The sequence below is a fragment of the Dermacentor albipictus genome, unplaced genomic scaffold (genome assembly GCF_038994185.2).
Source record: "Dermacentor albipictus isolate Rhodes 1998 colony unplaced genomic scaffold, USDA_Dalb.pri_finalv2 scaffold_13, whole genome shotgun sequence".
NCBI lineage: Eukaryota > Metazoa > Arthropoda > Arachnida > Ixodida > Ixodidae > Dermacentor > Dermacentor albipictus.
This window is the reverse complement of record NW_027225567.1, coordinates 10,310,750-10,337,328: the sequence shown is the minus strand read 5'-3', so window position 1 is coordinate 10,337,328 and position 26,579 is coordinate 10,310,750. Positions and strand designations below refer to the sequence as shown.

Below are 26,579 nucleotides of genomic sequence, written 5' to 3'. Positions count from 1 at the left end.
CGCGCATCCTTCTGTTTGGCGATTTAGATTACCCCAGTAATTCTTGGCAAAATATAACAGCAACAAGCAGCGCAGAAACAAAAGACTTTATCGATGTATGTTTCAATTTTAACCTCGCCCAATTAGTCACGGAACCGACACGCGTCCTGCATGAGTCTTCCAAGATTCTGGACTTGATACTAACTAATCATCCAGAAAGTTTATCATCCGTTGCATATCTTCGCGAAGTTACCGATCATAAAGCTTTGCATGCCGCCTTCAGCTTTATACCGGAACAACGTCAAACTTTCCACAAAACTATTCGCTTATATGACGCAGGTAATTACGAAGCCATCAATAATTGCAGGCTTTTTTTTTTTCAAATTTCGAAACAGGCTTTCACGACCGATCTATTGAACTGGCTAACTTTCAAAACTAACAAGACAGAACTAGTGAGCGAATTTATTCCCACCATAACGTTTCGTGGCAACCGTAATAACGTATGGCTCTCCAAGACTTTAAAAACTCTTGAAAACAAGAAAAACCGTCTATTCCGCGTAGCAAAATTCAACCCAAGCGTATACGCATGAAACAAGTATTCTGCGGCTGAGGATACGTATCTGCAATCCGTTCGGAGCGCTAATAAACGCACATTTTTGGAACAGACCTGCCCAGAATATTAACCAATCATCCGCGAAAATTCTGGCAAATACTAAACCCTCAACAGACACGCACTATCAATCTTACTAACGCACTTGGAGAAGAGGCCAGTGACATTGAATGCGCGAACACATTTAACTCCGCATTTTCATCCGTTTTAACTTAATAATTTGGCATACCACTACCTGTCGTAACTGCCTACCCGATATCACCAATGCCATCAACTACATTTTCTGCACACGGAATCGCCTGTATTATCGAAAACACTAAGCTGTCATCATCGTCGGGTGCTGACGAAATCACTTCCAAGCTCTTAAAAAATACTCGGCGCGTCTCTGCGGCATACTTTTCGCCACTGTTTGCGCGATCACTTCAATTTCAGTTTCAGTTTATTATTCTTTAAATACAATGCATTGGAAAGATACAATATACAGACGAGGGTCCCAAAGTCCAAGACTGCGACGGGACCCTCAGTTAATAATAACAATGTAGAGATGTATTAAAGAAGAGCAAACTAACTAAAACAAACGAACACAATCGCGAAAGTACAACATAGAAAAATAATATAAATGAAAACAAATTGTATTTATATAAGCATGTAGCGCACAAAAAAACAGTCAGTACATACAAATGACAAATATAGTGTAATGAATGAAGTAAACCTAGTTGCACATATAAAGCAGCTTAAGAGCATGACTAAATGAATGAAAAGATGAAGATTTAATGCTAACGGGTAAACAATTCCACAGTTTTATAGCAGCGAATGACGATGTCATTTTTTCATAGTTAGAATGAACCATAGGTAGTAGAAAATTTGAGTTACGTGCAAGCCTGGTATTATTGTTATTGATGACGTGTCTGGAATCAATGAATTGGTATGAGAGCTGTTTAGTAAGTAATTTATAAAACATATATATTTTATGATATTTGAACAAGTTCGTTACAACAAGGATGCTATTTTCACCAAGTAGAGGAGTAGCACTCATGCAAAACCCACTGTTAGTGATAATGCGCATTGCTTGGATTTGCAAGTGCTGAATATATGATATATGACAGTTATATGTGTTTCCCCAGGAAACAATGCCATAAATAATGTTACTGTGAATGAACGCAAATTATTGTGCTAATAATGCGTCTTTAGAGAAGTATGGTCTTGATTTGATTAATGCTCTAATACCCAAGGTACACTTTCCCTTACTGAAGGCAATGTGTTGAGAAAACTTAAGGTTAGAATCTAATTTGATGCCCAAAAATGATACACAGTCGGAGACACGAATGTGATGACCATCTAAAGTTATCTCAGGTAAGCCAGTTAGTATTCTTTGGCTAGATCGAAAAATCATGAATTGAGTTTTTGAAGGATTGATCAGTAATTGGTTGGACGAACACCAAGCAGCAATATGGTCAAGCTCATTGTTTAGTTTAAGGATTAAGGTTGTTAAAGAATTGTTACGCAACGAGATAGTAGTATCGTCTGCGTATAGCACACAATGTGCCGACTTGAGACAAGTGGGTAAATCATATATATATATAGAGAATAATAAGGGACCTAGTATGGAGCCTTGTGGTACACCTTGGTTAATAACTTAAGTATCAGAATAAGCACCTCCAAAAAAACTGTTCTCTATCATATAGGGAACATTTTAGGAGTTTTAGTACTGGACCGGTAACAAAGAATCACCTCTTAACTACCATCCCATTTCCTTAGCTAGTGTGCCATGGAAAATCATCGAACATGTCATTTATTCTTCCATATTGAATTTTCTTGACTCGAACAATTTATTTTCATCCCTCTCAGCACCGGTTTAGTAAGGACATGTCCTGCGAAACGGCAATTAGCCATTTTCATTCACCATCTTCATATTATCACGGTTCACAAGCGGCAGGAACTGATAAAAAAGGCCAGAACATTTTAATTGCAGGCCAAATGAAAAATGATCGCGCAGGGACGTCTTCTTCTCTTCCGCCATGCGTAAGATCTTCGTCTTCCTCTACGTGTCGCGTACTGGATGCGGCATTTGCCTTCCTCCAGAGAGAGCATCGTCCCGATGCTCACCTAGCAGCAGGAAGATGTGTGAGACGAGGTGTGGGCACTTCAGTTCGAACACTAGGGCTTCATGCGCACGATGTGCACAACTTCTGCTGGGCGCTACCTCGCCGTGGAGGAAGCAGGACGGTCAAGGATAACCTCATAGCTCAGGTCGCTGAGGCGCCACAAACCTTGTACGGACCAAAGTACCGCCTGTGTAGCTTTTCTTTTAAACAAAAGCGTTGAACTGGAGTATCTTTTGACCGAGCACGAACCGGACGCATTGACAGTAACAGAAACATGGCTATACTCCGAAGTTTATGACCCCGAAATCTGTCCGCCGGGGTACAAAGTGATAAGGAACGACCGTAGCAGCCGAGGTGGGGGTGTGGCGATTTTCATTGATAGCAGACTGCGGTATGCAGTATTTGAGCATCCATTAGATATAGAAACAGCGTGGTGCAAAATTTTTTGGGGGGTGAACGAAGTTGTCGGTGCAGTGTATCGCCCACCTGGGACAAGCGCAGCAGCTATCGAGAGACTGAATGATTTCATGCATTGCCTGTGTGTACAACACAAGAACGTTATTGTAGCGGGTGATTTTAATGTTCCTGAAGTATTGTGGGGCAGCATGTTGCTGGGAAATAGGGAATGCGAGTCTGCCACCGCACTAATCGAAATGTGTTTTTCGCACCGTCTTCACCAAGTTGTCAATGAATACACTCGTGTCCAGCAAGCCAACAAATCTGTCCTTGACCTTATATTTCTGAGTGAAAACTTGTTCCTCCGGCCACACAAAGTTGAGATTTTCCCTGGAATTTCTGATCATTCCATCGTTCGCATAATGCTATGTTCAGACTACGTTCGTAAGGCGCCGATTTTTCGTAACAAACGTAAGCGGAAGCGCAACAAGCGTATGCGTCTAGTTCAGACTGCGAACGTAAAGGTACCAACGTGCGCAATTCTCGCAAAAATCGTGGGTGAGAGTGTTAAAGGGTCGGCAACATTTACGACTGTTATGTTACGACCGTTGCGACACAGCCAATGACCGATAAGCTTTCGGCTTTCAACAACCGGTGACGACACTTCCGTCCTCCCGTCTGCAGACAGCCCCGGGCGCGGGAAGTGCCATTCCGCCATTCCGTGCGCACGATTGGCTGTGTTCGTGAAAATTTTTGCAGTGCGCCTTGCGAGACTGTTTTCAGTTCATCTGGTTTATCCACCGAGGAAATCGATGGCCGCAGATGCGTGCTCCGAACTTCGATGAGTGGTCTCATTAGGTTTTCAAGGAAGCGGTACTGCTGGGGCGACATGCGCATGATGTTATGAAACATCGCAGCGTCACCAACTCAGAGCTTGGCGAAAAGGTTGTGAAAATCGCCGTCCGCGGCCCTGTCGAGAAATACTTGCCGCACCCAAACCCTTCTGCGTCGCCTTCGTCGTCTTTGGGCGATTAAATACATGACTATAAGTTTGTTTTGAGCGTGAATTTCTTCGATCTCGGCCAGCGCTCGCATGTTGGCAGGAGCCATATTGGACCGCTGGTGACGTCGATTCTGCAGCTCCAAATTTGATTGGCCTGTTGTAAAAGCCGTAATTTAAGCAGCAGTAAATGTGAACAAAGGTGCCGGCTTAACTGCCGTAACGTTTTTTACAGCCGTTACGTTCGATACGCCAAAAGAGCTGTTACGCGCGTTACGACCGTAGTGTGAACATAGCATAACACTGACGTTGCAGCAAAATGGAAAGGCATCCAGACGTGTATCGACTTACAGGGACTACAATATGGCCAATGATACGGCTATACTTGACGAATTGGCCATTTCTCTTAAACGGTTTAAGGAGCTTTGCCTCCAAGAAAATACGGATATAAAGAAAGTTTGGGTAATGTTTAAAGCCTTTGTAATCAAATGCATAATCCAGTTTGTGTCCTTGAGGGTAAAAAAGAAACGAATGCGTAACCGCTGGATATCACGCGAAGTTATCCATTTGAAAAGGAAGGTACAGCGATCGAAAGCAAGGTACAAACGTGTGCGTGATCTAGATCTGTTAGAACATATTGCTACGCCCACAAAAGGCGTTACTTTGAAGCCGGGTAGAGTTAGATGCGGTGGCCTTGATCAGCTGAGCGCCTGTCGATATTCAGCTAGCCAGCCACACGTCGTCTTCTTCGTTCACCACCCTTCGGTGCCCCCGCATACTGTTTGATGAGGCGTGAACCCACTATGCACGTAAGAGCGTCACATTTTCCTCCGCGCAGACGAAGCCCGCCGGGCAAGTCAAACAGGCTGTCGAGAAATAAAGGGCTTTAAACGGGTGACATGCGAAAGTTCAGTCTTTGCTGACCGTCGGCCATTTGATGTGAGAAGTGCTATGCGGTAGGTTAATTCGCTGATACGCTCACTAATAACATAGGGTCCATCATAGTGGGCCAGCAGTTTTTTCACACAATCCACGTCTCCTGGTTGGTTTCCAGAGCAACACTAAATCACCAGCGTCATATATCACGTGTCGGCGTCGGCGGTCGCAGCGTGCCTTCGAGCTGTCTTGTGAAACAAGAGTGCGTAAAGAAGCAAGTCGTCGGGCTCCTCAGCAAGACAGACTGTCTCTCATATACAAAGATTATCGTGGCTGGAGAACGGGAAGATAGCGTCTAGTGCATAACGAGGCGGACGAGCGTAAAGAAGAAAGAAAGGTCTGTAGCCCGTAACTTCATGCTTTGAGGTGTTAAATGCGTACGTAATGAAAGGTAGCACGCTGTCCCAGTTCTTATGATCTGACGCGACATACATGGACAGCATGTTAGTAAGAGTTCTGTTCGTGCGTTCTGTACGGCCATTTGTTTGGGGATGATATGGGGTGGAATGTCGAAACCTTGAAGCACATAGACGAAGCATCTCTTCGACCACGTTTGCAGTGAACTGCCGCCCACGATCGCTGATGATGACTCTGGGAGGTCCATGTCGGAGAATAACAAAACGCAGCAGAAAAATACACACTTCAGTTGCAGTAGCCGATGGTATTGCAGCTGTCTCACAGTAGCGTGTCAAGTGATTGGTACACACGATAATCCAGCGATTCCCGTCGGATGAACGCGGGAAAGGACCGAGGAGGTCGATGCCAACTTGCTCAAAGGGAGTGCTGGGGGGTGGCACTGGATGGAGTTGACCAGGAGGAGCACTCGTCGGACGCTTGTAACGTTGACACTCGCTGCAGCTAGACACATACTGGGCGGTCGTCTGGCGCATTTTAGGCCAGTAGAACCTTTCTTGAAGGCGGTAGAGAGTTCGCGCAGAACCCAAATGACCAGATGTTGGATCGCCATGCATAGCGCGCAAGACGGAGGCACGGAGACTCTCCGGGACCACCAGAAGATATAGTGGGCCTGTAGCACAATAGTTCTTTTTGTAAAGAACCCCATCACGAACGCAGAAACGAGTGGATGGTGCTGATTGCCTTGCAGTAATGAGCAGTGGTTCTGAAGTTCTGTCTTTTTGTTGCTCGACCTTGAAGGCATTTATATCAGGAAATCCCGGCTCCAGTGATGCGATATAGCGGTCGAAGTTGTCCGCGTCGCAGTCCGTCGTTGGAAGCGCCATGCGCGAGAGGCAGTCAGCGTCGGCGTGTCGGCGGCCGCTTTTGTAAGAAACGCTAAAGTTATATTCCTGTAAAGGAAGTGTTCAACGCGCAAGCCGGCCCGACGGATCACGGAGATTAACCAGCCAGCAGAGAGAATGATGGTCTGTCACCACAGTGAAGGGGCGCCCGTACACGTACGACCGGAAGCGCTGTACTGCGAAAATATTTGCAAGACATTCTTGCTCTGTAACGGTGTAGTTACGCTCGGAATTACTTAAAGAGCGACTCGCATAGGCGACGACGTGTTCTTTGGTGTCGACGCGTTGAATAAGGACAGCGCCGATGCCAATACCGCTAGCGTCCGTATGAACTTCTGTGGGAGCCGCATGGTCGAAGCGTCAGAGAATGGGATGTGACGTCAGACGAGACTTCAGCTAATGAAAACTAGCTTCACATTCAGGAGTCCATTCAAAGGGAACGCCCTTCTGGAGGAGGCATGTCAGCGGATACGCGATGTAGGCAAATCCACGAATAAACCGGCGGAAGTACGAGCAAAGCCATAGGAAACTGCGTAGCTCTTTTACATGGCGAGGTTGCTTGAAGGCTTCCACCGTAGCAGTCTTCGCTAGATCAGGTCGTACACCGTCCTTATCCACTAGGTGTCCCAGAACGAGTGTTTGGCGCTCTCCAAAATAACACTTCTTCGAGTTGAGCACCAAACCTGCTTTGTCCAAGCAATCTAGCACAAGATCGAGACGTGCGTTGTGCTCACTGAATGTGCGCCCGAAAATCACTACATCGTCTAGATAGCACATGCATACTTCCCACTTCAAACCACGCAGGATGTTGTCCATGAAGCGCTCGAAAGTTGCAGGCGCATTACAGAGCCCGAATGGCATCATATTAAATTCAAAAAGTCCATCTGGTGTTACAAATGCCGTTTTCTCCTTGTCCGTCTTGTGCACAGGAATCTGCCAGTACCCCGACCCCAAGTCAACAGACGAAAAGTAAGACGCTGATGAGAGGCAGTCGATAGCATCATCAATACGCGGAAGAGGATATACGTCCTTTTTAGTGATGGTGTTGAGGCGGCGGTAGTCAACACAAAATCGCCATGTACCATCTTCCTTTCTAACCAGAATCACTGGCGCTGCCCATGGACTACAGGATTCTTGGATTACATTCTTATTTAGCATTTCATGGACTTGGTCATTGATCACCTTGCGTTCCGATGGTGAGACTCTGTATGGTTTCTGTCGCAACGGTTAGATACACCATCGCATCTATGCGATGGTGTATACGAGAAGGAGGAAACAATGGTGGCCCCTCTTGCTAGAAAAAAGTCAAACAGTCGGGCATGTTTTAGCAGAATATTCGCCACTTCGTGACGCTGCTTAGTGCTGAGTGATTTGTTTACCATAGTCAGAAATGAAGAGTGCGCCGGAGGGCAGGCATTAACGAAAGGGCGCTCATCCGCAGAATCAAGGGCCTCTGTAAGAATGGCGAGCGACAGCACTTGATCTTCATGGTAGGCAGCAAGTTTCAGACCCTGTGGCAGTATTGTAGGTTTACTGGAACAGTTTACGGCCCATAAGTTAGTGCGTCCCTGAACAACTGACAGCGTGCAATGCAGTGTCAGTACATTCCTCTTGATGCAACTCAGATGAACGGGCTCCACGGTAGCGTCAAACGTTCCGTCGGTGGTAGGAAAACAGGCAACTGAAACACACGCTGCGGATAACGGAGGCACAACTGTATCCCGGGATACACAAAGCACACTTTCACGATACGGTGGGCCTTCCATAAACGCAGCAGAAAAACTCGTACCTACACTGATTTCACCCGTTTTGCAGTCGACGGTGGCACCACACAGTTTCAAAAAATCAAGGCCCAGGATTACGTCATGCGTAGAGTGAGGTAGAACAGTGAACTCCGCGTTAAATATTTGACCACCTAAGGTAACGTCTACATTACACACGCCCACAGGATACAACAACTCCCCACTCACTCCGCGAAACGTATCGGCACGGTTCCAGCGAAACATCACTTTTCGTCATAGGAGGCTTTTGAACGCAAGACTCATCACCGAAACGGTTGCTCCCATGTCCACTAAGGCCATGGATGAAACCCCGTCAGTTAATACAGACACCTTGTTCTTAAACATACAAGTGGTTGGAGGTATTTCTGTCGACATCGAAGATTGTCCAGCTACCTCACCTCCAACGGCCGTGCTGGCTAGTTTTGCGGAGGTGGCGACGGGTATCGACGCCGCGGAGAGGGTGACCGGCTTACACGAGGAGCGGGTGGTGGTGTCAAGCTGCGATCGGATGCTGGAGAACGGTTCCGCAGCGGCTCCGGGTGCTGGTGAGGCAAGCTTCCTAAATATGTGTACGAGGGCGAATATGTTTCGCCCAGAGGAGCGCGGTACCGCGTAGACATCGTCGATCGGTCGAACCTCGGTGGTTGGCGGCGATCGCAGTACCTGGCAATGTGACCCAAGTCGCCACAGCTATAACACACAGGTAAACGACGATCGATGAACTGTCCTTCGAAGCGCTCAGCCGTGGGGGGTCGTGTAGCAGAGCGAAGCGGCGGAGCCTGCTGCACAGGAGGAATGGTCGGTCTCCGAGCAAACCTGCTGGGGCGAGGGTGTTCTGCAGGTCGGTGTTCGGGCGTGAATGCGCCCTCACGTGGCCATGGAGCTCCTCTGTGGTTGACGTCTGTGACAAATACCGCCCGTTGCCAGGAAGTGCAGGGTGCGGCAGGCGCCATGTGTTGCGGGTAATAAGTATCAGGTTGTCGTATGACGTCGCGCGCAAGTTCCTGGTGCCGCAGCAGTTCTTCACGTACGATCTACCGTATACGGTAGACGAAAGATCGACAGACGGGCTCTCATCGATGCTGGCAATGGTTGTCACATTCGCCAGGCGTCCAAATTTTGGCAAAATGTGTCGTGTTTTCAACGTCTCAAACGTACGGCAAGGACGCACGACATCTGAGACGGAATCAACGTGTTCCCGGCTTATGAGGAAATTGTATACATCTTTGGCAATTCCTTTGAGGAGATGTCCGACACGGTCTTCCTCAGACATCTGCGAATTTACGATTTTGCACAGCTTGAGGATTTCCTCTATGTACATAGTGCATGTTTCTCCAGGCGCTTGAGCTCTTTGAGCTAGTGTTCTCTCGGCGCGTTTCTGTTTGGCGTAGGAGTCGCCAAAACACTTCTTAATTTCCTCAACGAAGCGCTCCCACGTTGTTAGCGAGTCTTTGTGGTTTTCATACCACATCAGCGCTGTCTCACTCAGGAAGAGTAGGGCATATTGAAGCTGAGTGACAGAATCCCAACGGTTGTAGCGGCTCACCCTTGCGTAGTGCGTCAGCCACTCGTCGACGTCTTCACCCACTTTTCCCGCGGACGAGCGTGGTACCATATAGTGCTGCAAAGGTCTAACTGGCGCTGACTTTTGAGCGGGTGAAACTAGAGCTGGCATTTGTCCACCTCCGTCCTGAGCCATAGGGAAGGTCGTTGGCAAGAGACCGGCAAGACGACGGCTCCGGCGAAGTTCTAGATGTTGCGACTCCGTGGTACGTTGTGTCATACCCCGCACCTCCACCATTCTGTTACGCCCACAAAAGGCGTTACTTTGAAGCCGGGTAGAGTTAGATGCGATGGCTTTGATCAGCTGAGCGCCTGTCGATATTCAGCTAGCCAGCCACATGTCGTCTTCTTCGTTCACCACTCTTCGGTGCCCCCGCATACTGTTAGATGAGACGTGAACCCACTATGCACGTAAGAGCGTCACAATATTATTGAGCTCAAAAAAGAGTTGAAGGATAAAGTAGAAGAGTCCAAACAGAAGTATTTTAATGTTACAATGCCAAAGTTCCTTAAGGACTCACCCCAGAAGTTCTGCAGGCACATTTCAAAAGATAAAAAGGCTATCTCTGAGTTGAGTACGACTGAAGGCTTTATTACTAATGAAGAAGATATTGCAAATGAGCTTAACAGTTTCTTTTCCAGTGTCTTTACTACAGACAATGGCGAAGTAGGCGACTTTAGCGTTTCTCAATGCTTCCGTCCTCTATACGCGAACTCGAGCTTTCTGAGCGAGGTATATTTAAACTATTGCTCAATTTAAAACAATGTAAATCGTCTGGACCTGATGAAATTCTTAGCGCATTATAATGAGGTATGCAAAGTGTATGGCCAAATACTTCTTAGTTATCTTTGAAGAATCTCCATCGTCGGGGGCTCTACCTGACGATAGGAAATTAAGTAAAATAATCCCAATACCAAAAGACGGAGATCTTAAATCTGTCTCCAACTACAGGCCTGTTGCAACGTCAACACCATGCAAGATTTTCAAACATGCTGTCCCCAAACACATCAGAGAATTTCCGACGAGCAAAAATTTCTTCAGTCAGTCTCAGCATGGTTTTCGTAGCGGCCTCTCGACAGTTACCCAACTTATGGAAACAGTGCATTTCATCTGTGAAGTGCTAGATCGAAGCGGCCAAGTAGATATAATTTATCTGGACTTTAGAAAGGCATTCGATACGGTTAGTCACACGAAACTATTATTGAAGAGTCGTGCTAGGTGACTGCAAGGTTGTCCAATGGATCGAAAATTTTCTAATAAATCGCCGACAGTTCGTTAGTGTTAAAGAAAGCCAGTCTACAATATGTGAGGTTGTCTCCGGAGTGCCGCAGGGCTCTTTGCTGGGACCCCTGCTTTTCCTAATATATGTCAATGACCTGATAGCAGACCCATCGATTCAAGTCAAATTATTTGCAGATGACTGCGTTATTTTCACTGAAGTAACCTCCACAGCTGACCAACTTAGTCTTAATTCTTACTTAGATCAAATACATGAATGGTGTAGAAAATGACAGATGTCACTGAACTTGGAAAAAACTGTATGCATGACAATATCGCACAAATACGCCCCTTTACGCTTCAACTACTCCTTATCGGGTACCCCACTAACTCAAGTGACCGAATACAAGTACTTGGGCGTAACTTTGACTGCAAATATGAGTTGGACGGCCCACATTGACAATATAGTAGGCAAGGCAAATCAAAGATTAGGATTTATTCGACAGACTTTCAATCAAGCACCCGCCGAAGCCAAGCTTATCGTATACAAAATGCTAGTTCGTCCTACAATGGAATATGCTTGCGAAGTCTGGGATTCGCATGACCAAAAGAACACACTAAAATTAGAAGGCGTGCAACGGCGTGCCTGGCGCTTTATTTTTTCCACAAGACTCGGTGTCACCGCTTTCTGAAAAAGGCAAACCTTCCTTTACTTAAAATGCGAAGGAAACAGAAAAGGCTGAGCCTTTTTTACAGCATCATGAATCACATGGTGCTGGTAAACAAGGAGCGTTACATAACCGAGACAACGTCGCGGGTAGTAAGGAATAAACATTCAAAGTACGTGAAAGAGGTTTAGATTTTCTAAGGATTGTATTAAATATTTTTTTCTTTTTTCAAACTGCGAGAGAATGTAATAAACTGCCGGAGAGAGTGGTAAGCGCGACAGACTACGAGGAGTTTCGGACCCACCTTCAACAATACTCTTCTTAGTGGCGCGTGATTTCAATTTTTGGTACCTTATAGTGCTGTACTAAGTGCCACAAGCTGATGCACTAAGCGTCAGGAATTGTTCCTAATATTGTTTGTGTATACCTGATCATATGCACTGCTGTGTGTTTAGTGTTTTTGTTGTGTACCATGTAATACATTATTGTACTCATTCCTATCTTGGCCCTGCAAAGGGTTCATAGTATGTTCAAATAAATAAATAAATAAAAAGCCCTGGCCGGCGGATAGGCCTCCAAACCCACATTTTGTCGCCTGGCTGATATGTGATGTAGCGGAGCCGTATATTGTAGCGTCGAACGTCGTAGTCTTGCTGTCGGGCGATACTGACGCGGGTGAGTTGTCTCGATTCTTCAGCATGTTGAGCGAAAGCTTCAGCGTCCGTGCCCGTATCACCGCAGTCATGTGGCAACATCGCATCGAGCTTCGTCGTCACTTCCCGGCCATGAAGAAGGCTAAATGGTGTCTGTCGCATTGTTTCCTGTTGAGCAGTGTTGTAAGCGAATGTGATGTACGGTAGAATGTCATGCCAATTTTTCTGCTCCCCGTCTACGTACATACTCTGCATGTCGGCGATAGCGTAGTTCGAGCGTTCTGTTAGGCCGTTTGTTTGCGGGTGATAGGCTGTGGTCTTTCGGTGAGCCGTGTCGCTGAGGCTAAGCACTGTCTTTAGAAGTGTAGCCGTAAAGGCAGTCCCTCTGCCCGTTATTATCACCGCTGGTGCACCGTGCCTCAGATCCACGTTTTCAATAAAGAATCGCGCTGCTTCGACTGCGGCGCCACTTGGAAGGGCCTTGGTTTCTGCATAGCGGGTCAGGTAATCGGTGGCAGCTATTACCCACTTATTACCAGTATTGGAAGCCGGGAATGGTCCGAGAAGGTCCATCCCGGTTTGGGCAAATGGGGCCGTGGGCACTTGGACTGGTTGTAGTAGCCCAGCTGGTTTCATATATGGTGGTTTGCGTCACTGACAACTGAGGCACGTACGCACGTAATGTTTCATAAAGGTGGCAATCCTTGGCCAGTAATATTTCTCTTTGACGTGGGCCAGTGTTCGCGTGTAGCCGAGGTGGCCAGATGTCGGTTCATCGTGGCAGGCTTGCAAGACCTCATGACGGAGGCACGTCGGGACGACAAGTAGGTGGCTGCTTCCGCATACGGAGAAGTTCTTGTAAAGAACATCATTTACGGAAGCAGAATGATGGCAAGCTTCTTGCAAATGTTTTAGGCGTGCTTGTAAACCGGCCTCCCAAAAATTCAATAAGCGGAATCAGTTCGCTGTCTTCCCGCTGCTGACGAACAATCGTAGCCGTGTCTAGAATACCTATAAAAGCCATGTCTTCGTAATCTTCTGTGACTTCCTGCTCATTTGGTGACCTTGAAAGGCGGTCGGTGTCGGAGTGCTTTCGTCCGGACTTGTACGCCACTGTCATGTCGAATTCTTGAAGCCTTAGGCTCCAATATACTTCAAGTTCGTCAGCCAGCAAAGTGAGTGATCATCGCTAACAACACTGAAGGGACGGCCACAGAGATACGGGTGAAACTTCATAACTGCCCACACCACCGCAAGGCATTCCTTTTCTGTGGTAGAGTAATTAGACTCAGCGCGTGAGAGCGTCCTGCTTGCGTATGCAATGACTCTCTCGGCTGAGTCTTGCCACTGCAGGAGCACAGCGCCTACACCTACGTTGCTAGCGTCCGTATGAATCATGGTAGGAGCGTCCTCGTCAAAGTGAGCCAGTCCAGGAGGTGTTTGCAGGCGCTGTCGGAGATCATTAAACGCTGCTTGTTCTTCTTCGCCCCATACGAAGGCAACGTCTTCTCTTGTAAGGCGCGTTAACGGTCAAGCTATATGGGAAAAAATGGCTATAAATCTTCGGTAATACGAGCAGAGACTTAGGAAACGCCTCACTGCCTTCTTATCCATTGGCGTTGGGAACTTTGCGACGGGTGTGATCATGTCAGGATCAGGGCGGACGCCTTGACGACTCAGAACATGACCTAAGAACTGGAGTTCCTCGAAACCAAAGTGTCACTTTTCTGCTTTCAGTGTTAAGCCGGCGGACCAGATCGTTTGTAGAACCGCCAGGAGCCGTCTCAGGTGTTCTCGAACGTTTCCGAAAAAACTATGACGTTGTCGAGATATACTAGGCATGCCTGCCACTTCAGGCCTGACAGAACCATATCCATGAGTGCCTGAAAAGTTGCTGGAGCTTAGCATAAACCGAAAGGCAGGACCTTGAATTCGTAAAGCCCATCAGACGTTACGAAAGCAGTCTTTTCTCTGTCTCTCTCGTCAACCTCGATTTGCCAGTAGCCGCTTTTGAGGTCCATCGACGAGAAGTAGCGGGCATGCCTCAGCCTGTCGAGAGAATCGTCGATATGCGTTAATGGCTATACGTCTCTCTTTGTCACCCGGTTAAGCTTTCGGCACAAGTCGACACAAAAACATAGACTGCCGTTTTTCTTTTTGATCATCACTACCGGCGATGGCCACGGCCTTCTTGATGGTTGGATAACGTCGTCGTCTAGCATTTTCTTTACTTGCTCTCGGATCGCGTCGCGTTCTTTTGGTGCTACACGGTATGGGTTTCGTCGGATTGGTCTCGCTGTCTCCTCCGTGATCATCCGGTGCTTCGTCAGTGGCGTCTCACCAACTCTGGATGTCGACGAGAAGCAATCGCGAAACTGGTGAAGCAGGTCCACAAGGCGTTGCTTTTCCGCTGGTGATAAGCTCGCGCTCACGTAAGGAACAGGTAACGGTGCCGAAGCTTCTTGCTCTCCTTGTTGTAATGCAAAACAATCACCGAATTCCGCAATCTCGTCAAGGTAAGCAACTGCTGCGCCGTTTGCAATGTGTCGTTGTTGCTTGCTGAAGTTTGTCAGCAGTAGTTCTGTTTGCCCATGCATTACTTTAACGAGACTTCTGGGCGTGGCAATACCTTGAGTGAGCGAAATCTGCTCGGCAATACCTTCCCCTTCGTACTCTGTGTCGCACCTGACAGAAACAGGATGGCAAGATAACGGTGGTACGGTCACGTCGTCTATGATGCGCGGAGACTTGCGTTGTAGTTCTGCACGTTCGTCCCCTGGAAAGGTTAGTATACCTTCTGGCATGTTTATGACGGCGCCGTGCTCGCCTAAGAAGTCCATACCTAAGGTTACATATTTGCAGCAGTCGGGGAGAAGAATAATGTTTGCGACGAATGACGAATCCCCTATGTTGAACCTTGCAGTACACTTGCCAGTCGGTGTCAGTAGCTCGCCTCTAGCACCTCTTTTGTACGGCCCTGACCATTCCATTTTCACTTTGCGCAGTCTGTCCGCCAGTTTTCCAGTTACGATCTAAAAGTCCGCGCCAGTGTCTACCAGCGCCATCACGCGTCGTGGCCGTGAGTTGATACAGTAACATCGGCGCTAACAATCTCGTCTGTCGTCAAATCATCCGGCTGTATCGGTTTCTCGTTCACATGGCAATAGGGGATTTTCGGCACTTCGACGTGTGGCAATCTTCCCCCCTGAGGTCGCGGCCTTCAGTTTCCCCGGCGTGGGCTGAGAGATCGCCCTCGGGCCACGTCGGTGGAACTGCGTCTTGCAGCTGGAAAACGATGTCCCAGAAAAGGGAAGCGCTACTGGTAACCGGGTAATTTGGCTCGGGAGCCGCAAACGCTTGCTTTATTTCTTGGCGCACAAGTTCAGCCACCGATGCAGATGTGCATTCATTTGGCGTTGCAGTGAGCTTCTTAATTTCTTCCTGAACAATACGCGTATCAGCCGGCGCAAGGAACCCTCGTCTGTGACGTCTGAACCCTCGTCCAGTCCAGTGCTGGTCAGGTGATCCTACTGGTGGCTGCGTAGATGTAACGCGCGCTCTATGGCCGTCGATTCTAAAATAAATTCATCGACGGTCATCGGCGGGTTCCGCACAAGGCCGGCAAACTGCTGCTCCTTTACGCCGCACATGAGGTGGCTGAGTTTTTTTTTTTGCCTCGGACATTTCGGGGCATGCACGAGGACAAAGACGAGCCATGACCTCAGCGAACATGGAAAGAGTTTCATTCGGCTTTTGAATCCGGGATTCGAGAAGACGCTGCGCGTGGTCTCGCCTTTCGGTGCTCCCGAATGTATGGAGGAACTGGCAGCGGAACTCATCCCAGCTTGGCCAGATTACCTCGCAATTGACGAACCCTGTGCGGGCTTCGTATTCAAGCGAGAAATAAATACCATAGAGTTTCTCACTACATTACCTAGAGGGAAATCTGGCGCTGCTGCGCTGTGGTATGCATGGGAATGCCGGTATATTCTGACTTGGGATTGGCATCGTTCTCATAGAGACAGGACACCTTGAAGATGCACTTGGCAAGTACCGTTCCGTCTGTCACAATGATTCACTTTCTACTAAAACAGCACGTAAAAAGCTGTTTTAGCTTTATTATTACGCGAAAACATGTTTTGTTTAACTATGAGAACTTGTTATTGTGTGTATGACTACATGTTACGTAAAAAGTATCAGCGGGCCGCTAAAGTTGGAGGACAGACGACAAAGTTCTCACTCGCTTTCAAACAGTTGGTCGTCTGTTCTTGCTTTTCTTCGCTTGGTCATGCATTGTGGGTGAGTAAAGATGTAGTATGCGTGAATGGAAACATTTTATGAAGATTTTACTTTGAGAACGCGTTATTTGCGTAGCCATATCCACGTTTTAGACGAAGCCTCTTACAACACCAGCCAACACGAGCCTCGCAGACACATATACCGTCATTCCCATGACGGCACGGTGCCCCCTTAAGAGGAAGCTTTAGCTCGGGTGCTCCTATCTAAATACATGTAAAAGGAGAATTCGTTTTTCTCGGCAACCACTGCACCAAATTTGACTGGGTTTGCTGCATTTAAAAGAAAAACTTAAAGTCTAGAGACTGTTGGTTTCGAATTTTTGAGTTAGGTTGTCAATTTTTTATAAAAAATTGACAAAAATTGCAAATTTTCAGAAAACGAAACTATCAAGTTTACAACTCTGCAACTCAACAAGCAAAAACGATATCGCAATTTTGTGAATTGTATCTGATATCACATCTAAAGCGGACAAAATTGATATGTTACACATGAACCTCAAAAAAGGTATTAATATGTAATTACAACTTTTGCAGAACCCTCGTAAACAATTTAACAAATTCACGTAAGATGTAAAATGACATATAATATTTGTCCGCTTTGAATGATCTAATGGATGCCGTTCACAGAACCGCGATATCTGTTCTTGATGCAGAGCTATTAGTTTGTAAACTTCATGCTTCTATTTTTTTTAAACTTCTGAATTTTTGAAAATCTTTCTAACAAAATTCAAGCCCTAAATCAAAATTCTGCTTCCAGCGGTCACTAGAATTTATCTTACTCTCTCAAATGCAACAAATTTCATCAAAATCGGTCCAGGGGTTATCTCACAAAAACGTTTTTACGTTTTTACATGTATTTGAATAGGCCGCGTCAGAGTTGGGCCCGAGCTAAAGCTTCCTCTTAAGAAGCTTCCATAGACGGTGGCACCAGATTACCCTCTAAGTGTTATAATGAGAAACTCTATAATAAATACACATGCATGGGCTAGCTTCTGTCCAGCATGCCACTCATTGTACTTGGCTACGCGCTCGTATTCCTCGAGCCAGTCTTCTGCATCCTCGTAGGCATTGCCGTGGATGCTCACGGGAGATCGAGAAATCAAAAGAGTCACCTGTGCAGGACCTGGGTCTGCCATGGCTTGGGCACTCGTGGTAACGGGCAGACTTCCTGGTAGGGGACCAAATTCTGGGCTTAGGCCTAGTATACATATATAGGCGACGGCTGGCGCGGTGAACGGGTGTTTCGACACGCGGAAAAAGTCCTGGGCTTGATGTGGGGCTGTTGACAGGCGTCCCAAACATTTACCCGGCACCTCCACCAGTGTCACGATTCACAAGCAGCAGGTACTGATAAAAAATGGCAGGACACTTTAATTGCAGGCCAACTGAAAAACGATCGCGCAGGGACCTCTTTTTCTCTTCCGCCATGCGCGAGATCTTCGTCTTCCTCTACGTGCCGCGTACTGGATGTGGCAATATGAATCTTGATTCTAACGTTAAAACTGACGCAATCTTTCTAGACTTCGCTAAGGCTTTTGACAAAGTACCTCACAAATGCTGCCTGCTAAAAAGTTTCCCAGTGAAATTTTCACCACGATGTATTACAATGGATAAAAGAATTTTTAGCACACCGCTCTCAGTTCATCTATGTTAATAACCAAGCTTCTAATCGCCTGCCAGTAACATCAGGCGTCCCTCAGAGATCCGTGCCTGGTCCCCTTCTATTTTTGATATATATAAAAAACTTACCCACGCATGTTTCCTGCGACATCAGCATGTGCGCCGATGACTGCGTTGTGTACCGCACAGTTACTAACACATCCGATAAGCTAGCTCTCCAAAACGACCTAACCTCTGCACAAGACTAGTGCAGCCAATGGCTCACGGAACTTAGCCCTGCAACATACAAACATGTGTCATTTCACCCTCAAGCACAACCCAATTTTCTTCCATTACTTATTCTCTGGCGTCGCAGTAGAATTAACCAGTTCGTAAAAATACCTGGGCGTAAACTTGTGCAAACACCTAAACTGGAATGTGCATGTCCGAAACATCCTATCATCAGCTATCAGAACACTCAGCTATCAGCTATCAGTTTTTGAAACGGCACTCGCGCCATGCTACACCAAATGTGAAACTTCTCGCATACACGTCCCTGGTAGGAACAAAACTAGAATATGCATCCCCTATCGGGAGGGCTATACGAATGACTACATAATAGATCCATTAGATTAATTCATTCCTGCTATTGATACAGATAAACATCATAATACCAGCATATCATATTTAAAAGCGTAATCCGGTCAAACAAATCTTGCTTGTCGTCGTCGAATCGCCAATATGTGCTTGTTCCGTAATCTTTTTTTTGTTAGCTCACTTTGTATTCCGCCCTACATCAGCCCTCTGGCACGTATTTCACTCCACAATGGCCATCCCTTGCAAGTTGCCTGTCCAGCTGCTCATCCTACAACGTTTGGTGCATCATCCTTTGCTCGCTCAGCCATAGATTGGAAGGGCCTTCCGCACCACTTCCCTGCAGCCACCTGTCCATCTACATTTTCTTACTGCATAACTGCCATATTTAACCAACATTTTCTTTGTATATGCGATTACTTATATCATTTACCCACCCTTTATGTAATACGCCCAGAGTGGGGGTCCTTAAAGTAATAAAGTGATGTGATGATTTATTTATTTATTTATTTATACAATACTGCAGGCCTCATTGAGGCCCAGGCAGGAGGGGCATACAAAATACAGAATAATTGCATTTGCAGACGTAAGAACAAAAGGACCAAATTAGTGTGCGCAATAGCAATGGAGTCCACCAGCTGCGAGAACCAAATGGGTAAAAAGAACACTCGGTCTTGTAACCAAACAATTGCCAAAACAAAAGTGAAGAGTAAATGTACAAATAAACCGTCAGTACAATTTTAAGCAATGAGAAGGAATGTAACACAAAGATCAATTTCAGTTATTACTATGAAATCAGTAGTTCAAACGGTCAATGGAATCAGTACTGTTTAGTAGCGACTGAGGTAAATTATTCCAATCGGTTATAGTGCGTGGGAAAAAAGAATATTTAAAAATGTTAGTTCTGGCATTATAGGGAGTTAGAGAGTCAGCATGACGATGACGTGTTCGGCGTGCTGTCATTGGCGTTACATAAGGCTCAGGAGTGAGGGCGAGGAGATTATTTTTAAGAAGAAAAAGAAATTTCAGCCGTTGTATTTTTCTTCGTATTTCCAATGTCTGAATGCCATGTTGTCTCATTATTGCTGTCGGGGAATCAGTCATACGGTATTTCGAAAAAATAAATCTGATTGCTTTACGCTGTACTCTTTCTAGTGCATCAATGTTCGTTTTCGTGTAAGGGTCCCACACTATGCAGGCATACTCCAGTTTTGGCCTTATTATTGATGTGTAGGCTAAAAGTTTAGTTTCAGCGGGAGCTTGTTTTAGTTTATGACGTAGAAGACAGAGTTTACGAAAGGCTGAGTCACATACGTTAGAAATATGAATGTTCCAGTGCAGGTTATGAGTTATTGTGACGCCAAGATATTTGTATTCCCTAACCTCGGTTAATGGTTCAGATCCGAGGGCGTAAGGAAAAGATAGGCTATTTATTTTTTTAGTTATCTTCATGTAAACTGTTTTGTTAGCATTTACCTCCATGTTCCAACGATTGCACCAAGAAAGAAGGTTTTGAAGATTATTGTTCAGGGTTATCTGATCATCGCAACCGGTTACCTCACTGAACAGAACACAATCGTCAGCGAACAGTTTTATTTGAACTGGTGCTGTGACAACGCTGGCAATGTCATTAATATAAATTAAGAATAATAAAGGCCCTAAAACACTACCCTGAGGGACGCCTGAGGTAACTGGAAGTTCATGGGAATGGTAAGTATCGATACTAACAAACTGTTTTCGGTTAGTGAGGTATGCTGAAACCCAATTAACAATGAAACCAGGAATGTTAATTAATCGAAGTTTTTCAATTAACTTGGAGTGTGAAACAAGGTCAAATGCTTTCCTGAAATCTAAAAATATTACATCTACCTGGCTGGATTTGTCTAGAATATTCGCAAAATAATGAATAACCGATGTTAATTGGGTGACAGTAGAAAAACCTTTTCGAAAACCATGTTGCTCAGGTGAGAGTACACTGTTATCACTTAAGAATTTAGTAATGTAGTTAGCTATGATGTGTTCTAGCATCTTACAGCATGATGACGCTAGCGATATTGGGCGATAGTTACTTATCAGCGTTAGGTCCCATGATGCGATGATACGCAGGCTATTTTACTATCATATAGCTCGCGTATACCTTGGACTATGATGTTCGATATTTTTCAGGGTTGCAATATTGGGCGTAAATAAACGGTGCACAGCAGCACAAAAACAATGCCAGTGGACACAAACGTTAAGTTATAGCATTGTTCTCATCCCTGTTTTCTTTCTAACGGCACGTATGCGTTTTCAGGCGCGCAGTGTTCAGGACACATTAAAGTTGAACAAGTCGAGAAGTGAGAACGCGCATTGCTAATAAAAGACTATCACCTTCGCGTAGCATATGTAGGTCCGAAATTCTTCCGAGTAATGGCGTTGATCCAGTTTTATAAGCGTTCCCATCTTTCGAAAACGAAAGTGCCTGCGCCTTCGTTTCTGCCTGACGTTATCCAGGACAGCCTAGCACGCAAAACTTGTTTGACATCACGCCTTCAACCTTGTGCGTCGCACTTCGGTTACATTTTGGAAATACGACAGTGCGAAATGACTATTCATGAGAGTGGCTTGTTGGGCTAGTTGGTACATGGTTATACTAGGCGAATGCCAGAAAACCTGAAAGTAGAAATGCTGCCGCTGTTTACGTTTAAGTTTGCTGCCATTCTCCTAGTATAGAAATGACTAATATTTAGGCATGACCATATAAAGGCAGATACTTGAGAGAGCAGGCGGAAGGGGTTTGAAGCACTGTAAAGGAAATTTAAGTAATTTCAAAATTTTGCGCGCAAGCCTGAAAAGGCACGAGTGAAATGGTGGTTATGAAATAAATGGTGGTTAGTGAAATGCCAGTGTTATGCCTGAGCGGCTCGAAGAGCGGTATAGACCTCTTAGCTGTTTACAAGCATAGCCCCATAGGGCTTCTTGTTTTGCCCACTGATATAGCTTGCTTAATTTGGTGGGCAAGAAAAACAAGCGCGTGAGCGGCAGAAATTTGTTAGAATAGAAACCGTCAGATTCTCGACGCTTTTTCCCTGCCCATATAACCAGATTTTGCAAATCAAGCTTGCCGTAAGTTGAGCTAAAAATCACATGTACTACTATTAGGGCATAGTTCACCTTATCTTTATCCGAAAACCTAGAAAGAAGCTTTCCGTACATAGAAACAGCTAAAGGTGCTTTCTGTTCTGACGTAATAGACTCATAAGGTATGCGACCAAAAGTTTCATGGTGGGCGCAGGCTCGTTGCTATCCAATGCATGCGCCGTTCGCACCTTGATGATGAGCATAATGGCGTCGCTTCCGGCCACGGTGATGATTGCGCCCCAAGGCAGCCTTTGCACGATGCCTTCGAAGTTCATGAAGACCCCGTGAAGCCACTTGGTGAAAGGTGGGGCGTAAGCTAGTACCAGGCATAGAACACCTAGCGGATGCCTGACAAGATGAACAAGCAAGACGATGAGAGCATGAAACTCAAGACGACAGCTAACTCATTAAAAACACCCATATCCCCAATAACCTGCGTACAATACAATGTACACTTCAATCCCATTTAAACAACTGGGGCTAGCGTATATGTAGCTCAAATGGCATATGATTATTATTGCGATCAGGATTCTTTGAGAACTTCACCGAGTTTGCAGTATGTTTGTCTCTAACATCTTTTCACGCCAACTTGAACTTGAGTCACTGGATATATATATGTGCCATTAAGCATGTGCCGCTCTTCGATGACAAAAAATTCTCTAAAATTTCTCCAGTGCTGGGCATAATCGAACTCGCGCCACGTGCGGACATCGTGGCAGCACCGCTTGATGGTGCAACGTGCTACAGCAGGGATTAAACCCGGATGTCTTACTCGTTCGTCATCTCGCAGTAACAGGACGAGCCAGCGCCCGTGGCCACTGCCTGTGCGCGGAGCACCTTCTTCCTTAGTTCGCAAAGGAAGCCTGAGGGAGGAGCCCGGCTGCAGTATACACGTCTCATGACGCGTTCGGCGGTGACGCTACGGCGTGTCGCTACGTTGCTTGAATGCTAATCGCATTAACCTCACCAGACATCTGAGGTGGTTTCTAATTGAATTGTTTTTCGTTTGCTAAGGTAACAAGGAAATTGAGTAAATGTATGATGTTTATTCTGTAGTTCTACGGGTCGATTTCAGATAGCTAGGTGGAGCGAAAACTTATAAAGAACGGCAGAAAGACTGTTGGCGAAGAACGAATATGGTAATTAGCCTAGCACACGCACTTTGTGCGGGTTGATGCCAGCAATACTGCATTGCTTGGGCCTAACTAGCTGGCGCCTCTAAAGTTAGACTGGTCTAGCGTGCACGAGGTACGCCAAGATAGTGCTGCCATGTTACTTGGACGGTATTCACAAGTTTTTGATCAAAGACTTGGTTTAATTAAGAGCTCTCCTATCAGGCTAGAGCTCAAACAAGGTAGCACTCCTGTCTTTTGCAAAGCGCGCCAAGTGCCTTTTGCATTGAACGACGCGGTAGCGCAAGAGTTGGAGTCTTTGTAGAGACCGGTGTTCTTGTAGGAGTACAGAAGAGAGAGTGGGCCACGTCCCTTGTTGTACGCCTAAGTTGAAAAACAAAGTTAGCATGTGTGGCTACTTAACAGTGGCACCAAATCAGCGCCTGCGCGCAAATCATAATCCTCTTCCCGTGATCAATGATCTGCTAGCAACTTTGGAATGATGCAAATATTTCACAGTGCTTGATCTGTCTACTACATATCATCAGGTCAAACTGCATCCTGAAGTAAAGTCACTGCTAGTCGTGAACACACATAATAGAGTTGTTCAAGTAGGTGCGACTGTCATATGGTCTTACGAGTACTCCCTCATTGTTTCAAGCAGCCATGGATGATATATTGAGGGGTCCTGACCATCTTGTGCGCTATTTGGACGATGTATTTATTACTGGAGCATCTCTTGAGGAGCGTTTGCAGAAAGTAGAGAGCGTACTTTCGTGATTTCAAGAAAAGGGCGTTTGAGTTCGAAAAGAGAAATGCAAGTTCTTTAAAACGTCCGTGTCTTATCTGGGAGACGTTTTGGACTCCAATGATATACCGCCGTCTGATGAGGAAGTTGAAGCGATAAAGCAGGCTCCTAGACATAAGAATGAAGCATGGTTGCGAGCGTATCTTGGTTTGATAAATTTTTATGATAAGTTTGTACCTAACATGCCTGCTACAGTCACGCCCTTGTACAATGCTCTGAACCAAGAAAAGTGGTTCCAGTGGGCAAGTGAGCCAAAAAAACTTAGTGCCCTTCCGCTCTGTGAGGAAAGATGACCAGCGAAGCTGTGTAATGTGGGCCCCTTAATGACGAACTGCACCTCCGCCGCGGCTCGGGCCGGTATTGCACTGTCTTCGGTATCGACCTACGTATGGGGAGTGCTTAACGCCTGCTTCACCTCCGCCGCGGGTCGGCCCGGCATTGCACTATCTTCGAGATCGGCCCACTTATGGGCAGTGCTTACCGCCTGTTTCGCCTCCGCCGCTGGTCGCGCCAGTATCGCACTAACTTCGTGATTGGCCCACATATCCGGAGTGCTTAACGCCTGATTCACCTCCGCCGCGAGTCCGCCCGGCATTGCACTAGATTGGGGGTCGGCCCACGTATGGGGAGTGCTTAATGCCTGTGTACTGAAGGCACTGGGCAGTGGGCATGGTGCTGATGTGCAGGTGCAAAAGAAGAAGACGACGAGAAGTGCTTGCTTCCGTGTTACGATACAGCGCCGACCTGTTTTAAGCCTAGCACTACAATCTATAACTACTGACCCTTCTGCTCGGTGAACACCCCCGTTGCATTTGGTGGAGCTGCTGGGTTTCTCTTCTACATCCTGGAACTCCGCAGCCGAACGCTACTACCAGCTGTTGCAATGGATGAACCAGGACCGTCCCAGGCTGCTGCTCCCGTGCCACCCACCATCGTCTGTTCTGGCGTGATCCGGCAGCGCGATCCGGCTATATTTAGCGGCACAGACGACCACGACGTGGAAGACTGGCTCGCCGAATATGACCGTGTAAGCGCGTATAATAAGTGGGACGACCGCGCCAAGCTCACGAATGTCATCTTTTACTTGACTGACGTGGCCAACCTATGGTTCCGCAACCATGAAGCCGATTTTACCACTTGGTCGGCTTTCACGGCGACTTTGGCAGAGGTCTTCGGCCGTCCCGCCGTTCGGCGGCTTCGCGCTGAGCAGCGCTTGCGTGGTCGAGCTCAACGCCAGGACGAGACCTTCACCAGTTATATTGAAGACGTCCTCTCGCTATGCAAGCGCGTGAACTCATCTATGGACGAAGCTGACAAGATTAAGCACGTCATGAAAGGTATCGACGACCATGCCTTCCAGATGCTCGTCGCGAAGAGTCCGCGAACGATTGCCGAAGTCATACAGCTATGTCAGCAGTACGATGAGCTGCGCAAGCAGCGTGCATCAACACGCGCTGCTCAGCAGGACACCTCGGATCTATCCCCGTTGGATTTCGGCCACGACGCTGCCGACATCTCTGCTTTATTGCCGGAGATAAAGCAGTTTATACGTCAGGAAGTTGCCCGCCAACTCTCTCTGGCGAACAGCACACCCGAGCCGTCGACAACCTTGGCTCCTTCACTTCGCCACGTCATCCAGACCCAAGTTGCCGCGGCGCTGCCATCTGCCCCTGCTCCGCAGCCTGCAGCTGGGCCGCTAACGTACGCTGACGTCGTCGCCCGGCCTTACGCTCCTCCGGCTCCTGATGCCTACCGGGCCACTGGCACCTTCCATGTGCCGCCGCCGCCACCTTCACGCCCAATGGTCGTCCCTTACTCGGCCGCTGGAGCCCCTGTCGTCAACCCGTGGCGTACATCCGACAACCGGCCAATATGCTATTTCTGCCATTTTCCGGGCCACGTAGCACGATTTTGCCGCCGTCGCAGCCCCCGTTTACCTGACAGTGGCGGCGCCTCAAGCTACAGGCCTGCTCGACTTCCGCGTCAGGACCCATCTAGCCTTCCTCCGGACTCATCTTACAGTCGCCTCCCTTTCGATGCCCGTCGGTCACCTTCCCCACGTCGCCGATCCATTTCCCCGATGGTTCGCCGACCCAGCCCAGCCCGAGAGGAAAACTAACAGTCGCAGTTCCAGAGGCAAGAACTGCGTTTACGTCGAACATTTCAAGGCCTCATTCTAACCCGGCGAACGAAATTGAACTGTCCGTAGACGGCGTCACCGTACACGCGCTTAACGACACCGGAGCCGCCGTTTCTATTATTAGTGAGAAGCTTTGCCGCAATTTGAACAAAGTGACCATTCCCCTTACCTCTCTTTCTCTGCGTACGGCAACCTCGCATCGCATTCAGCCTTCAGCGTCGTGCACAGCACGGGTTGTCATTCGAAACGTTATGTATGTTATAGAATTTGTCATCCTATCTCGTTCGTCACACGACGTTATTCTTGGATGGAACTTCCTATCTGTTAATCAAGCACTTATCGACTGCGCTCGTGCCGAACTTACATTATCAGTGCCGTGCTTCGACCCTGACGACCATTCTTCTCCTAAAGTTGTTGCCGCCTCCGACATCGATATCGCACCTTTCTCCGCCGCTCTGGTTCCTGTGTCATGTAACTCTGCTGCAAACTCATCTGTTCTGTTTACACCGTCGGCCACTTGTGCGCGCCGCCGGAACTTTCTGCTTCCGTTTGCTGTCGTCACTTTTTGCGACGGTTCAGCTGCCCTTTACGTGTGCAATCCGTCCGCCTGCCCATCATCCCTACTCCGCGGCGAGTGCCTGGGTACCGCTGAAGCTTTCGACAGCGTTCTCCCGGCCACCACGTTTGGTGATTCGGTATCACTTCCGATTTGTTCCGTCACTCCTCCGGCCGCGACTGA

The 26,579-nt window shown here is 47.1% G+C and overlaps 1 protein-coding gene across 6 annotated transcripts in view; it reads right to left on the bottom strand.

Moving 5' to 3' along the window:
• The window catches only part of LOC135915709 (Na(+)/citrate cotransporter-like), a 212,088-nt gene that overhangs the window by 22,907 nt on the left and 162,602 nt on the right, over nt 1-26,579 (bottom strand). For all 6 annotated transcript variants that reach the window (XM_070528569.1, XM_070528571.1, XM_070528570.1 and 3 more), the window contains one exon: nt 21,969-22,128. In XM_070528569.1, the coding sequence (XP_070384670.1) occupies nt 21,969-22,128 (160 nt within the window). The remainder of the gene's footprint in view (nt 1-21,968; nt 22,129-26,579) is intronic.